The sequence below is a fragment of the Hemitrygon akajei genome, chromosome 28, assembly GCF_048418815.1.
Source record: "Hemitrygon akajei chromosome 28, sHemAka1.3, whole genome shotgun sequence".
Taxonomy (NCBI): domain Eukaryota; kingdom Metazoa; phylum Chordata; class Chondrichthyes; order Myliobatiformes; family Dasyatidae; genus Hemitrygon; species Hemitrygon akajei.
Window position 1 is genome coordinate 41,613,200 of NC_133151.1, and position 16,279 is coordinate 41,629,478.

A 16,279-nucleotide genomic window follows, 5' to 3' on the forward strand; every position below is an offset into this window, starting at 1 on the left:
CAGTGAGGATAACCTCAACTCTGAACTGATTCCATCGGGAAGGAGGTACAGGAGCCTCAGGTCCCACACCACCAGGTTCAGGAACAATTATTACCCCTCAACCATTAGGCTCCTGAACCAGTGAGGATAACCTCAACTCTGAGCTGATTCCATCGGGAAGGAGGTACAGGAGCCTCAGGACCCACACCACCAGGTTCAGGAACAGTTATTACCCCTCAACCATCAGGCTCCTGAACCAGTGAGGATAACCTCAACTCTGAACTGATTCCATCGGGAAGGAGGTACAGGAGCCTCAGGTCCCACACCACCAGGTTCAGGAACAGTTATTACCCCTCAACCATCAGGCTCCTGAACCAGTGAGGATAACCTCAACTCTGAACTGATTCCATCAGGAAGGAGGTACAGGAGCCTCAGGTCCCACACCACCAGGTTCAGGAACAGTTATTACCCCTCAACCATCAGGCTCCTGAACCAGAGGGGATAACTTCACTCAACCTCACTTGCGCCATCATTGAAATGTTCCCACACCAATGGACTCACTTTCAAGGACTCTTCATCTGAATATTTATTACTCATTTGTGTATTTATTTTCCTCTGAATTAGCACAGTTTTTTGTCTTATTCACCTGTTGGGTGCGGTTTTGTGCTGATTCCGTTATGTTCCTTGTGTTTACAGTGAATGTCCGCAAGAATATGAATCTCAGGGTTGTATATTGTGACCTATCTGTACTTCGATTAGAAATTTACTTTCAACGTTGAGTTTTTCCCCAGGGTGGTAAATAGAGAGGGGTTAGTGTTAAGGTGAGCAGAGGAAGGTTTTCCCGAGAGACTGGTGTGTGCCTGGTCCACACTGTCGGGGGGTGGTGGTCAAACCAGACGCACGTCAGAAAATCTATGGTGTTACGTGCTCTCCATTCTGCCGGTGCCTCTTCGAATCTTGGACATCTCGATCAAGTCACCCCTCGTCTTCTTTTGCTCTGATGGGAAATGCCCTCGATCACAGAGGCTTTCCTCATAACGCATGCAGCAGTATTGGGCATAAGTCGTCGCTGATATTTCTAGCTCGGGCACCTGAGATCTTTGTCCAGGACTGTCGTGATTTTATGCATTGTACTGCAACGCAGCCGCAAAAGGAGACAAGACAAATTGCACGATGTAGGTGTGACGATAAGCCTGATTGGTATTCCGGATGAGGCAATGAATTGGATTTGACCTTGGCTTCGAGGGGGAAGATGATGGTTACCTCTCTGACAGCAAGTTTGCTGATGATACTAAGCTGGGTGGCAGTGTACATGTGATGAGGATGTTAGGAGAATTCAGGGTGACTTGGGTAGGCTGGGTGAGTGGGCAGATACCTGGCAGATGACGTTTAATGTGAATAAGTGTGAGGTTATCCACTTTGGGAGTAAGAACAGGAAGGCAGATTATTACCTGAACGGTGTAGAGTTAGGTAAGGGAGAAATACAAAGAGATCTAGGAGTCCTTGTTCATCAGTCACTGAAGGTGAATGAGCAAGTGCAGCAGGCTGTGAAGAAGGCTAATTGAATGTTGGCCTTTATTACAAAGGGAATTGAGTACAAGAGCAAGGAAATCCTCTCGCATTTGTACAGAGCCCTGGTGAGACCACACCTGGAGTATTGTGTACAGTTTTGGTCTCCAGGGTTAAGGAAGGACATCCTGGCTGTAGAGGAAGTGCAGCGTAGATTCACGAGGTTAATTCCTGGGATGTCCGGACTGTCTTACGCAGAGAGGTTAGAGAGACTGGGCTTGTACACGCTGGAATTAAGGAGATTGAGAGGGGATCTGATTGAAACATATAAGATTATTAAGGGATTGGACAAGATAGAGGCAGGAAATATGTTCCAGATGCTGGGAGAGTCCAGTACCAGAGGGCATGGTTTGAGAATAAGGGGTAGGTCATTTAGGACAGAGTTAAGGAAAAAGTTCTTCTCCCAGAGAGTTGTGGGGGTCTGGAATGCACTGCCTCGGAGGCCAATTCTCTGGATGCTTTCAAGAAGGAGCTAGATAGGTATCTTATGGATAGGGGAATCAAGGGATATGGGGACAAGGCAGGAACCGGGTATTGATAGTAGATGATCAGCCATGATCTCAAAATGACGGTGCAGGCTCGAAGGGCCGAACGGTCTACTTCTGCACCTATTGTCTATTGTCTATTGGAGGCCTGTGCCACAGGGATCGGTGCCGGGCCCATTGTCGTTTGTCATCTATATCAACGGTCTGGATGGTAACATGGTCAACCGGATCAGCACACTTGCAGATGACAGCAAGATTGAGGGTGTAGTGGACAGCGAGGAAAATTGCGGAGGGATCTGGACCAGCTGGAAAAAATGTGCTGGGAAATGGCAGATGGAACTTAATGCATGCAAGTCTTTCCTGCCTACAGGAAACATGTAAATCATGTTGAAAGAGTGCGGAGAACATTTACAAAAATGTTGCAGAGACTTGAGGACCTGGGCAAAAAGGAAAGGTTGAATAGGCTAGGACTTCATTCCTCGACTGTAGAAGATTGAGAGGACATTTATAAAATTATGGGGGGTATAGATAGGGTAAATTCAAGCAGGCTTTTTCCACTGAGGTGGGGTGGGACAGTCGGAGGTCATGGGTTAAGGGTGACAGGTGAAATGTTTAAGGGGAACGTGAGGGGAAACTTCACTCAGAGGGTAGTGGAGTAGGCTGTCAGCATAGGGCGTTGATGTAACTTTGATTTTGACGTTTAAGAGAAGTTTGGATGGATGGGAGAGGCATGGCCCCGGTGCAGGTCGCTGGGAGTAGACAGATTGAATGGTTTAGCACAGACTGGATGGGCCAAAGGGCCTGTTTCCGTGCTGTATTCTTCTATGACTCAGTGATTCTGATCTGGGTCTCTATTGTGGACTGAGAGTGGGAAGGGGCCAGGGAGAGGGGAATCATGGTTGGGAAAAGGGGAAGGGAGAGGGGAGGGAGCGGGAAGCACCAGAGAGACATTCTGTAATGATCAATAAACCAATCGTTTGGAATCAAATGACCTTGCCTGGTGTCTCAGGGCTGGGTGTGTCTGTACCCACCCCTGACACTCCTTCTCTGCCCCCTGTCCCACACCCCTCCCGCGGCGCCCACCCTCATAATTCCCAACATCCTTTGCTCCCACCAGATTCACAAACTCACTCTCCGCTCCACGTTGACAAATACCGTATGTCCTGTGTACGAGTCCCAGGCTCTCTGGCGATACACATGTGCCCAGGGCCTTTGAACGGTTCTGCAGATTGGCCACGGAGGAGAGCAAACAGGAATACTTCAGGCCCAACCTGCCCCCTACTGTTTTATGCTCTGAACCGAGCACGTTAGCCGCGATGAAAATACAACCCTACTCAGTTTGTGGACCCCACACCCTGCCACTCTGAGCGCGAGGCGGTGTTGAGTTACCGGATCCTCATGAGGACCCTACCTCCGTCCACTCCGTGGAGCCGATGAGCCCAAACTCCTCCGCGCCCCAGCTGCCGAATACGATCGAGCGTCGCGGGCGCCATTTCCCTGCAACGAAAAGGAGGTGTCAGGCACTCTGCCCTCCACTAGGTCCCCCCCCCCGGGCAAGGTGTAGCTCCTGCTTAGCCCCCGATCAGGGTGAGGTGAAGCCGTGGGAGCAGGTAGTGGACGGTCGTATGAGCAGCCGGTGCAGATCACAAGTCCTGGTTATGTGACCACTGACGCCAGGCAGACAATCTCTGATGAGTATTGATAACCACAGGGAACCGTACTCTCTCCGGTCCTGTTCACCCTGTACACATCAGACTTCCAATATAACTCGGAGTCCTGCCATGTGCAGAAGTTCGCTGATGACACGGCCATAGTGGGGTGTGTCAGGAATGGACAGGAGGAGGAGTATAGGAAACTGATACAGGACTTTGTGATATGGTGCAACTCAAACTACCTGCGTCTCAATATCACCAAGACCAAGGAGATGGTGGTGGACTTTAGGAGATCTAGGCCTCATATGGAGCCAGTGATCATTAATGGAGAATGTGTGGAGCAGGTTAAGACCTACAAGTATCTGGGAGTACAGTTAGACGAGAAGCTAGACTGGACTGCCAACACAGATGCCTTGTGCAGGAAGGCACAGAGTCGACTGTACTTCCTTAGAAGGTTGGCGTCATTCAATGTCTGTAGTGAGATGCTGAAGATGTTCTATAGGTCAGTTGTGGAGAGCGCCCTCTTCTTTGTGGTGGCGTGTTGGGGAGGAAGCATTAAGAAGAGGGACGCCTCACGTCTTAAAAAGCTGGTAAGGAAGGTGGGCTCTGTAGTGGGCAAAGTACTGGAGAGTTTAACATCGGTAGCTGAGCGAAGGGCGCTGAGTAGGCTACGGTCAATTATGGAAAACTCTGAACATCCTCTACATAGCACCATCCAGAGACAGAGAAGCAGTTTCAGCGACAGGTTACTATCGATGCAATGCTCCTCAGACAGGATGAAGAGGTCAATACTCCCCAATGCCATTAGGCTTTACAATTCTACTGCCAGGACTTAAGAACTTTTTAAAAGCTATTATTAATGCTTTATGAGACGGTGATTTAGATGCATATCATATTTTTTTACTGAGTTAAGTATTGTATGTAATTAGTTTTGCTACAACAAGTGTATGGGACATTGGAAAAAAGTTGAATTTCCCCATGGGGATGAATAAAGTATCTATCTATCTATCTATCTATGTAATGGCTGGGGTCACCCATCTTGTAAAGACACGGCCCAGAAGGAAGCAATGGCAAACCAGTTCTGTAGAAACATTTGCCCAGAACAGTCATGGTCATGGGGCTAAAAGCCCTGATACATCAGCCATGATGGAATGGCAGAGCAGGTGAGGGGCTGAATGGCCTCAGGCTGCTCCTGTAACATGCCTCCTGTGTATGTTGGGCATATCCTGTAGCTGGAGATGGGAATACAACAACGTTTAGGAGACGAAAGGTTTACACAGATAGGGTCTCAAAGAGGGTCTACGGGATTAGTGTGGGTGTATGGGATTAGTGCGGGTGTACGGGATTAGTGAGGGTGTATGGGATTAGTGCGGGTGTATGGGACTAGCGAGGGTCTATGGGATTAGCGAGGGCATACGGGATTAGTGAGGGCGTATGGGATTAGTGAGGGTGTACGGGATTAGTGAGGGTCTATGGGATTAGTGTGGGTCTATGGGATTAGCGAGGGCATACGGGATTAGTGAGGGCGTATGGGATTAGTGAGGGTGTACGGGATTAGTGAGGGTCTATGGGATTAGTGTGGGTCTATGGGATTAGTGTGGGTCTATGGGATTAGTGAGGGTCTATGGGACTAGTGAGGGTCTATGGGATTAGTGAGGGTCTATGGGATTAGTGAGGGTCTATGGGATTAGTGAGGGTCGATGGGATTAGTGAGGGTCTATGGGACTAGTGAGGGTCTATGGGATTAGTGTGGGTCTATGGGATTAGTGTGGGTCTATGGGATTAGTGAGGGTCTATGGGATTAGTGAAGGTCTATGGGACTAGTGAGGGTCTATGGGATTAGTGAGGGTCTATGGGATTAGTGAGGGTGTACGGGATTAGTGAGGGTCTATGGGATTAGTGTGGGTCTATGGGATTAGTGTGGGTCTACGGGATTAGTGAGGGTGTAGGGATTAGTGAAGGTCTATGGCATTAGTGAGGGTCTATGGGATTAGTGAGGGTGTACGGGATTAGTGAGGGTCTATGGGATTAGTGTGGGTCTATGGGATTAGTGTGGGTCTACGGGATTAGTGAGGGTGTAGGGATTAGTGAAGGTCTATGGCATTAGTGAGGGTCTATGGGATTAGTGAGGGTCTATGGGATTAGTGAGGGTCTACGGGATTAGTGAGCTTCTACGGGATTAGTGTGGGTCTATGGGATTAGTGAGGGTCTATGGGATTAGTGAGGGTCTATGGGATTAGTGAGGGTCTACGGGATTAGTGTAGGTGTACGGGATTAGTGAGGCTGTATGGGATTAGTGAGGGTGTATGGGATTAGTGAGGGTCTACGGGATTAGTGTAGGTGTACGGGATTAGTGAGGCTGTATGGGATTAGTCAGGGTGTAGGGGATTAGTGAGGGTCTATGGGATTAGTGAGGGTCTATGGGATTAGTGTGGGTCTATGGGACTAGTGAGGGTCTATGGGATTAGTGTGGGTCTATGGGATTAGTGAGGGTCTATGGGATTAGTGAGGGTCTATGGGATTAGTGTGGGTCTATGGGATTAGTGAGGGTCTATGGGATTAGTGTGGGTCTATGGGATTAGTGAGGGTCTATGGGATTAGTGAGGGTCTATGGGATTAGTGTGGGTCTATGGGATTAGTGAGGGTCTACGGGATTAGTGTAGGTGTACGGGATTAGTGAGGCTGTATGGGATTAGTCAGGGTGTACGGGATTAGTGAGGGTCTATGGGATTAGTGAGGGTCTATGGGACTAGTGAGGGTCTATGGGATTAGTGAGGGTCTATGGGATTAGTGTGGGTCTATGGGATTAGTGAGGGTCTATGGGATTAGTGAGGGTCTATGGGATTAGTGAGGGTCTATGGGACTAGTGAGGGTCTATGGGATTAGTGTGGGTCTATGGGATTAGTGAGGGTCTATGGGATTAGTGAGGGTCTATGGGATTAGTGTGGGTCTATGGGATTAGTGAGGGTCTATGGGATTAGTGAGGGTCTATGGGACTAGTGAGGGTCTATGGGATTAGTGTGGGTCTATGGGATTAGTGTGGGTCTATGGGATTAGTGAGGGTGTACGGGATTAGCGTGGGCATAGGGGATTAGCGTGGCCACGCCTCGCGGTCGGACAGACACCCTGTCCTCAGCCGCTCTCTCACCGTCCTTCACCATCTTGCCCAGGACCCTGCTGATCTCCAGCATCACTGCCGTTCCGCTGCTGGGGTCGATGGCGCCGTGAACCCAGCTGTCACGGTGGTTCCCGTAGAGGACATAGCGGTCTGTGAATGAAGGGAGGTTGCTCAGCAATGGGAGCCAGCGAAGGTGTGTGCCAGTCCAGCGTCGCCCCTCACCCAGCCCCCTTACCTTTCCCCAATCCCTCACCATCCCTAAATCAAACATCCCCACAGTCCGGGCCCGACAACCTTCTCACTCCCATCGGGCACGAGGAAACCCCTCACCATCCCTAAATCAAACATCCCCACAGTCCGGGCCCGACAACCTTCTCACTCCCATCGGGCACGAGGAAATCCCTCGCCGTTCCTTCGTCAAACATCCCCACAGTCCGGGCCAGGCGACCTTCTCACTCCCATCGGGCACGAGGAAATCCCTCGCCGTCCCTTCGTCAAACATCCCCACAGTCCGGGCCCAACAACCTTCTCACTCCCATCGGGCACGAGGAAATCCCTCGCCATCCCTTCATCAAACATCCCCACAGTCCGGGCCAGGCGACCTTCTCACTCCCATCGGGCAAGAGGAAATCCCTCACCGTCCCTTCGTCAAACATCCACACAGTCCGGGCCAACAACCTTCTCACTCCCATCGGGCACGAGGAAACCCCTCACCGTCCCTTCGTCAAACATCCCCACAGTCCGGGCCCGACAACCTTCTCACTCCCATCGGGCACGAGGAAACCCCTCACCATCCCTTCGTCAAACATCCCCACAGTCCGGGCCCGACAACCTTCTCACACCCTAGTTTACAACCCGGTCACTCGAGTCGAGTACGATGCCCTCTCGAGGGGTTACTCCCTTCACGGAGAACGCCAGGGCGTGACTTTGTTGGAGGCTGATGCACGGGCAGCCATCGCACCGTCCTTGGCAGATCAGGGTCAGGGCCCAGTGGCGTGGAACGCAAGACGACTGGGGACCCTTCCCTGCTACAGACTTCCTCCATCTTCACTGTCATCGTGATGGGTCATCACCTTCCGCCAGCTCCAGGTCTTGGTTGGAGCCTCACCACCATGGCTGACCCTACCCGGAGCTGCGCTCCAGACAGCATCCCTCACACGATCTCAGGAACTCACAAGCCTCTCCGCCACGACAAGGGTTTAAATCCTCCCCCCCGGGTAGCTGTCTCGCTCCCTATCCGTTCCCACCCCCCTGAAACCCGCACCTCTCCAGGACTCCGATCGGATCGACCGCCCCCCGGCAACCGAGCTAACCCACCTGGCTCCACGTTCCCGCGGATAATTCCGATGACGTTGTCTGCCGGCCTCACCTCCCGCTGGTTGAAGACACTGACCTGCACGTCGCTGTGGGACAGAAGCCCACCCGTCAAGACCCGCCGATTCTCCCTCAGCGCTAACGGTAGCGTCGGGTAATTGCCGGGGTAGGCCGCGAGGCCTGGGCCCAGTATCCGCCTGGTGCTGCAGGGGAGGGTCTGAACCGGTGTGGCGGGGGGACGGGGAACTGAGTGATGGGCTCAGGATGGGGCAGTCGGTTTCCAATCAGAGGCAGTGTGCAGCGAGAGTGTCAGGAAGGACGGGCAGATGATTGTCGTCAGGGGCAAAACCGAGAAGGGTGATGAATACAGGACTGAAGCCGTTATATTTGGACGCACACGGGATATGAAATACGGTATAGATGAACTTATAGCGTGGTTACAGATCGTCAGGAACGACGTTGTGGATTTCTCCGAGACGTGGCCAGAAGTAGCTGGGAGCTAAACACCCTGTATCACAAGGACAGGCCGATAAGCAGAGCGGGTGAGGCGGCTCTGCTGGTAAAAGGATTAAATCAAATCCTTTCGCAAAGCCCCGGTTAGGATGTTTACTGTGCCGTCAGTATCTCGTTCCCGCTGTTCTGTGAGAGCGGCCTGTTCGGGTCGGAGCTGAGGTCAGAGGGGTTGGTGTCCGACTTAGGAACGGGGAGTCAGCCAATCAGGATGGTGGAGCCGGGAGACGGTTCTACAGGACGCTGGGCGGAGAGGTGCCTGTTGGCGGGGGGCTGGGAGAAGAGGAGGGGAGATGGCGGAGGACGCCGTTCCTGTTGCCCGAGGTGCTTTGTGCGGATCAGCGGCGTCGAGGAGGCGGGAGCAATACTCCTGCGCGAGAGCCCGTTCGTTCAAGGGCGGCTTCGGAAGGCGGCGGGTGCTTTCACGCACACCGGGAGTCCAGCGTGAGAGTTACAGCGGAGTTCAGGGTTTGAGCTACGCCGTGCACGTGTGACTGTTCAAGTATAATGGGTCCTTTCTGTTTCATCTTCTCTCCTTTAGTAACTGTTTGCTTAAGCTGACATTTTTAAGATGTGGTTCAGATTAACTGCATGCAGTGTACGATCTGTTCTTTCTTGCCAAATCACACAGCATTCACCCAAACATCCCAGCCTCTCTGATTTAGAGGGAACAAAGTCGTATACACCCAGGACATGTGAAGCTGGAGAAAGCTGTGTAATGAACTGGATTTGATCAGGGAATGGAACCCTCAGGAGGCAGTGATCATAATCTGGTAGGATTCACCCTGCAGTTTGAGGGGGAGAAGATAGAGTCAGGTGTATCAGTGTTACAGCGGAGTGAAGTGAATGACGGAGGCGTGAGAGAGGAGCTGGACAGAGTTGACTGCAAGGGGACACTAGCAGGGATGATGGCAGAGCAGCAACGGCTGGAGTTTCTGGGAGGATCCCACAATCTCGAAGTATTCTAAAGGCAGGATGACGCAACCGGGGCTGTCAAGGGAAGAGTCAAAGCCGACATAAAAGCCAAAGAGAGGGCACGTGATAGAGTGAAAACAAGTGGGAAGTTAGAAGATTGGGAAACTTTTAAAAACCAACAGAAGGCAACTAATAAAGTCATACGGAGTGAAAAGATGAAGGTCAGCTCGCCAATAACATCAAAATAAGATGCCAAAAGTTTTTTTTTCAGATGGATATAAAGAGCAAAAGAGGGTTGAGAGTAGATATTGGACCACTGGAAAACGTCACTGGAGAGGTAGCAAGGGGAGGAAACAAGGAGATGGCAGATGAACTGAATATCTATTTTGCATAATTCTTCGCTGTGGAAGACGCTGGAAGAATTCCAGAAGTTTGAGAGCGTCAGAAGTGAGTGCAGTTGCTATTACGAGGGAGAGGATGATTTGGAAGCTGGAAGGTCTACAGTCACCCGGGCTGGACGGTGTCCTCCCCAGGGTTCTGAAAGAGGTAGCTGAAGAGATTGTGAAGACGTTAGCAATGATCTTTCAAGAATCACTAGTTTCTAGCAAGGTTCTGGAGGACTGGAAAATGTCACTCCACTCTTCAAAAAGGGAGAGGCGAAAGAAAGGAAACTATCGGTCAGTTAGCCTGCCGTCAATTGTTAAGGATCCAGTTTCGGGGTACTAGGAGGCACAGGGAAAGTCAGCACAGTCCGCTGACGGGAAAATCTTACCTGACAAGCGCGTTAGAATTCGTTGTGGAAACAACAAGCAGGATAGACAAAGGAAAATCAACTGTGGACCTGGATTTTCAAAGTGCCTTTGATAAGCGGCCGCACAGGATGCTGCCCTGCAAGATAATTGCCCCTGGTATTGCGGGGAAGATTCTGGCATGGGTAAAGCAGTGGCTGATTAGAAGGAGGCAGAGAGTGGGAATAAAAGGAGCCTGTTCTGGCTGACTGCCTGTGACTGGTGGTGTTCCGCAGGGGTCTGTGTTGGGACGGCTCTTTTTTACATTATATGTCAAGGACTTGGATGACAGAATTGATGGCATTGTGGCAAAGTTTGCGGATGATACGATGATCAGTGGAGGGGCAGGGTCCCAAGGCGGTTCACGAAAATGATCCCAGGACTGGAAGCCTTATCATACGAGGGCCGTTTGACAGCACTGTGCCTGCACTCACTGCAATTTAGAAGGAAGAGGAGGAAATATTACAGTAACCTATCAAATGTTGGAAGATCTAGACAGAGTGGATGCGGAAAAGAAGTATGAAAACGTCAGCTATAAGCAATGCCTGCACCCGGCAGGAAGCCCGAGAAGAGTTTGTTCACGTTCTTTGTACTTCGTGTGTACTTTTATGCTCCGGACTAACAACAATCTTGTTCTCCTTTACACGTGCACACTGAAAATGACCACGGACGGTGGGGAATCTTGCATCCTGAAGTCGTGGCCGGAATATGATGGGCTGTGACAGTGGGTGTCAGGGTCGGGAGATGGTGTGACGGTGTTGGTTAGGGTACAGACGGAGTACTGCGAGTGGCTCCGGTTGGCCGTGCCAGGGAGAGTGGGCAGGCTCCGGAGAGGGCACAGAGACGATCACCAGATCACACCGGATCACTCCGGTTTCGGACTGGCACAAAATGCGTGCCCTGCATGCGGGTTTCATCGTCGGGAGGACGAGAGGAAAGGAACACAGACCTGGTCTTGAAGGAGCTCAGACTTGTGAATCCGGGTCCCAGTCGATACGTACAGCCGAGACCTCCCTGCCACTGGCTCGGGGCTACATCTCCACCCAGGGAACTGTAAGGAAACACCATCGACTTCACCATTAGATGCCAGAACAGGGCAGCCACGGACCTCCAGGAGCACAGTTAGAGAGCAATACAGCTGGTAGACAGGGCACTCAGCACATCAAAACCATGCTCAGACACAAGAGATGCCCGAAAGTCAGGAAAAAAGTGAGACACTGGGAACATCAAAAGCTCGAGCAGCTTTATCCGCTGTCACTATTCCCACTCTCCCTCCTCCGTCTGTCCATCACTCCCCCTCACCTCCCCACCCATCCCCTCCCAGTCTCTGTCACTATTCCCACTCTCCCTCCTCCGTCTGCCCATCACTCCCCCTCTCCTCCCCACCCATCCCCTCCCAGTCTCCGTCACTATTCCCACTCTCCCTCCTCCGTCTGCCCATCACGCCCCCTCTCCTCCACACCCATCCCCTCCCAGTCTCTGTCACTATTCCCACTCTCCCCTGCTCCGTCTGTCCATTACCCCCTCACCTCCCCACCCATCCCCTCCCAGTCTCTGTCACTATTCCCACTCTCCCCTCCTCCCTGTCCATCATTCCCCCTCACCTCCCCACCCATCCCCTCCCAGTCTCTGTCACTATTCCCACTCTCCCTCCTCTGTCTGTCCATCACTCCCCCTCACCTCCCCACCCATCCCCTCCCAGTCTCTGTCACTATTCCCACTCTCCCTCCTCCGTCTGTCCATCACTCCCTGCCACCTCCCCACCCATCCCCTCCCAGTCTCTGTCACTATTCCCACTCTCCCTCCTCCGTCAGTCCATCACTCCCCCTCACCTCCCCACCCATCCCCTCCCAGTCTCTGTCACTATTCCCACTCTCCCTCCACCGTCTGTCCATCACCCCCCCTCACCTCCCCACCCATCCCCTCCCAGTCTCTGTCACTATTCCCACTCTCCCTCCTCCGTCTGTCCATCACTCCCCCTCACCTCCCCACCCATCCCCTCCCAGTCTCTGTCACTATTCCCACTCCCTCCTCCATCTGTCCATCACTCCCCATCCCCTCCCAGTCTCTGTCACTATTCCCACTCTCCCTCCTCCGTCTGTCCATCACTCCCCCTCTCCTCCACACCCATCCCCTCCCAGTCTCTGTCACTATTCCCACTCTCCCCTCCTCCGTCTGTCCATCACTCCCCCTCACCTCCCCACCCATCCCCTCCCAGTCTCTGTCACTATTCCCACTCTCCCCTCCTCCGTCTGTCCATCACTCCCCCTCACCTCCCCACCCATCCCCTCCCAGTCTCTGTCACTATTCCCACTCTCCCTCCTCCGTCTGTCCATCACTCCCCCTCACCTCCCCACCCATCCCCTCCCAGTCTCTGACACTATTCCCACTCTCCTCCATCAGGGAGGAGGTACAGGAGCCTGAAGACACACACTCAACGATTCAGGAACAACTTCTTCCCCTCTGCCATCAGGGAGGAGGTACAGGAGCCTGAAGACACACACTCAACGATTCAGGAACAGCTTCTTCCCCTCTGCCATGAGGGAGGAGGTACAGGAGCCTGAAGACACACACTCGGCGATTCAGGAACAGCTTCTCCCCCTCTGCCATCAGGGAGGAGGTACAGGAGCCTGAAGACACACACTCAACGATTCAGGAACAGCTTCTTCCCCTCTGCCATCAGGGAGGAGGTACAGGAGCCTGAAGACACACACTCAACGATTCAGGAACAGCTTCTCCCCCTCTGCCATCAGGGAGGGGGTAGAGGAGCCTGAAGACACACACTCAACGATTCAGGAACAGCTTCTCCCCCTCTGCCATCAGGGAGGGGGTAGAGGAGCCTGAAGACACACACTCAACGATTCAGGAACAGCTTCTTCCCCTCTGCCATCAGGGAGGGGGTAGAGGAGCCTGAAGACACACACTCAACGATTCAGGAACAGCTTCTTCCCCTCTGCCATCAGGGAGGAGGTACAGGAGCCTGAAGAAACTCACTCAACGATTCTGGAACAGCTTCTTCCCCTCTGCCATCAGGGAGGAGGTACAGGAGCCTGAAGACACACACTCAACGATTCAGGAACAGCTTCTCCCCCTCTGCCATCAGGGAGGAGGTACAGGAGCCTGAAGACACACACTCAACGATTCAGGAACAGCTTCTTCCCCTCTGCCATCAGGGAGGAGGTACAGGAGCCCGAAGACACACACTCAACGATTCAGGAACAGCTTCTCCCCCTCTGCCATCAGGGAGGAGGTACAGGAGCCTGAAGACACACACTCAACGATTCAGGAACAGCTTCTTCCCCTCTGCCATCAGGGAGGAGGTACAGGAGCCTGAAGACACACACTCAACGATTCAGGAACAGCTTCTCCCCCTCTGCCATCAGGGAGGAGGTACAGGAGCCTGAAGACACACACTCAACGATTCAGGAACAGCTTCTTCCCCTCTGCCATCAGGGAGGAGGTACAGGAGCCTGAAGACACACACTCAGCGATTCAGGAACAGCTTCTCCCCCTCTGCCATCAGGGAGGAGGTACAGGAGCCTGAAGACACACACTCAACGATTCAGGAACAGCTTCTTCCCCTCTGCCATCAGGGAGGAGGTACAGGAGCCTGAAGACACACACTCAACGATTCAGGAACAGCTTCTCCCCCTCTGCCATCAGGGAGGAGGTACAGGAGCCTGAAGACACACACTCAACGATTCAGGAACAGCTTCTTCCCCTCTGCCATCAGGGAGGAGGTACAGGAGCCCGAAGACACACACTCAACGATTCAGGAACAGCTTCTTCCCCTCTGCCATCAGGGAGGAGGTACAGGAGCCTGAAGACACACACTCAACGATTCAGGAACAGCTTCTCCCCCTCTGCCATCAGGGAGGAGGTACAGGAGCCTGAAGACACACACTCAACGATTCAGGAACAGCTTCTCCCCCTCTGCCATCAGGGAGGAGGTACAGGAACCTGAAGACACACACTCAACGATTCAGGAACAGCTTCTTCCCCTCTGCCATCAGATTTCCGAATGGACATTGAACCCACGAACACTAACACAGTACCTACTATTTAGTTTTTTTAATACATATTATTTCTGTTTTTGCATTATTTTAATCTATTCAAGACACATATAACACTTCCTCTGACTGAAATACTTGTTCACGTTTTTCTTCTGTGTTATCTGTTGCATTGAGCTGTGAAGCTGACGGATTTCCCGATACTGAATCTGATTCTGACAAGCCTGTATCTGAAACGCCTGGGAGAAGATGGGTGTTGTGAGATGCAGTCCCTAAGGGGGTTGTAGTTGGGTGGGAGGATACAGCTCTGGTAGGTGAGGGGTGGGGAAAAAAACAAAAAAAGAAAAAAGAGAAAAAGAAAAAATGGAAAAAAAGGGCTGTTTATAATATCTCACAAAAATACAAAATCATCAGTGTCGTCAACTCCGATCCTCTCAACATATATAAAATCGAAACTGGAAAAACAAATAGGCTTGGAACAGGGTCATATTACATTATATGAAAATATTGAATAAATGGTCTCCATATCTTTTCAAATTTACTAGAAGTATCAAATACAACACTTCTAATTCTTTCTAAATTTAGACATAACATAGTTTGAGAAAACCAATGAAATACAGTAGGAGGATTAATTTCTTTCCAATTCAACAAAATAGATCTTCTAGCCATTAATGTAAGAAATTCAAACATTCGACAAGCAGAAGAGGATAAATGGAGTGAGTCCATCATTGGTAAACCAAAAATTGCGGTAATAGAATGAGGATGTAAATCAATGTTCAATACCGTAGAAATAATATCAAAAATGTCTTTCCAATACTTTTTCAAAAGCGGACACGACCAGAACATATGAGTTAAAGACGCTATCTCAGATTGACATCTATCACAAATAGGATTTATATAAGAATAAAAATGAGCCAATTTATCCTTGGACATATGAGCCCTATGCACAACCTTAAACTGTATTAATTATAAACTGTATTAGTTATTAGATTATTAGATTATATTCTTTTTGCATAAATTTTTTTTTCTGTTTTTTTTAATATATATTATGATATACCTGGGTTTGCCTTGTTTATTTGTTACTTGTATCGTCCATGATTTGGGAATACTCATTTATACTGTAACTATTGCTTACGTATTCTTTCATGTTCAGTTGAAATGTGTATGTTTGTAATCCCATTATCAATGTATCGATTTTATTTTGTTGATATTAATAATAATAATAAAAAGATTGAAAAAGAAAGGTGAGGGGTGGGGGCAGTCAGGAGGGTCAACAGAGGATCTCGATAACACACGACGTCTGCACATTCGCAAAACTTTGCCTTGGCCTTCACCTATGACTTTAACCTCCGCGAGAACCTACCAGATCAGCCGACGGGCATCCTCAAAGCCGATTGGCTGGGCTGGAATGGGCGAGAGGCCCTTGATGTCGGATTCCTTCTGTCTGAATGTATAGTCTGTGAATCAAGCAAACAGAACCTTTCATGAGTCCCGGCTCAGAGAGAGATGGCTCTCTCCACCCTCGGACCACCCATCGCACTTTCAGCGGGCGGGCTTCAGCAACAGGAGACCGGTAAGCAGACCTGACTGTAGAATGGACTCAGTCTCTGCCCATGGGCACCGTGAAGAGGAGACTCAACTGTTCAGCAATCAGTCTCGACAGAGCGAATGTGGAGAGGATGTTTCCTATAGTGGGGGAGTCTGGGACCAGAGGACACAGATAGAGTGGATGTGGAGAGGATGTTTCCTATAGTGGGGGAGTCTGGGACCAGAGGGCACAGATAGAGTGGGTGTGGAGAGGATGTTTCTTATAGTGGGGGGAGTCTGGGACCAGAGGACACAGATAGAGTGGATGTGGAGAGGATGTTTCCTATAGTGGGGGAGTCTAGGACTAGAGGGCACAGATAGAGTGGATGTGGAGAGGATGTTTCCTATAGTG

General features: G+C 51.0%; 1 protein-coding gene across 1 annotated transcript in view; it reads right to left on the bottom strand.

Moving 5' to 3' along the window:
• naaladl1 (N-acetylated alpha-linked acidic dipeptidase like 1) overlaps nucleotides 1-16,279 on the bottom strand; it is a 95,285-nt gene that overhangs the window by 66,793 nt on the left and 12,213 nt on the right. The window contains exons 5-9 of the mRNA XM_073031560.1: nucleotides 15,704-15,797; nucleotides 11,280-11,381; nucleotides 8,121-8,206; nucleotides 6,834-6,953; nucleotides 3,445-3,530 (exon numbers count right to left, since the gene is read on the bottom strand). Coding sequence (XP_072887661.1) covers nucleotides 3,445-3,530; nucleotides 6,834-6,953; nucleotides 8,121-8,206; nucleotides 11,280-11,381; nucleotides 15,704-15,797 — 488 coding nt within the window. The remainder of the gene's footprint in view (nucleotides 1-3,444; nucleotides 3,531-6,833; nucleotides 6,954-8,120; nucleotides 8,207-11,279; nucleotides 11,382-15,703; nucleotides 15,798-16,279) is intronic.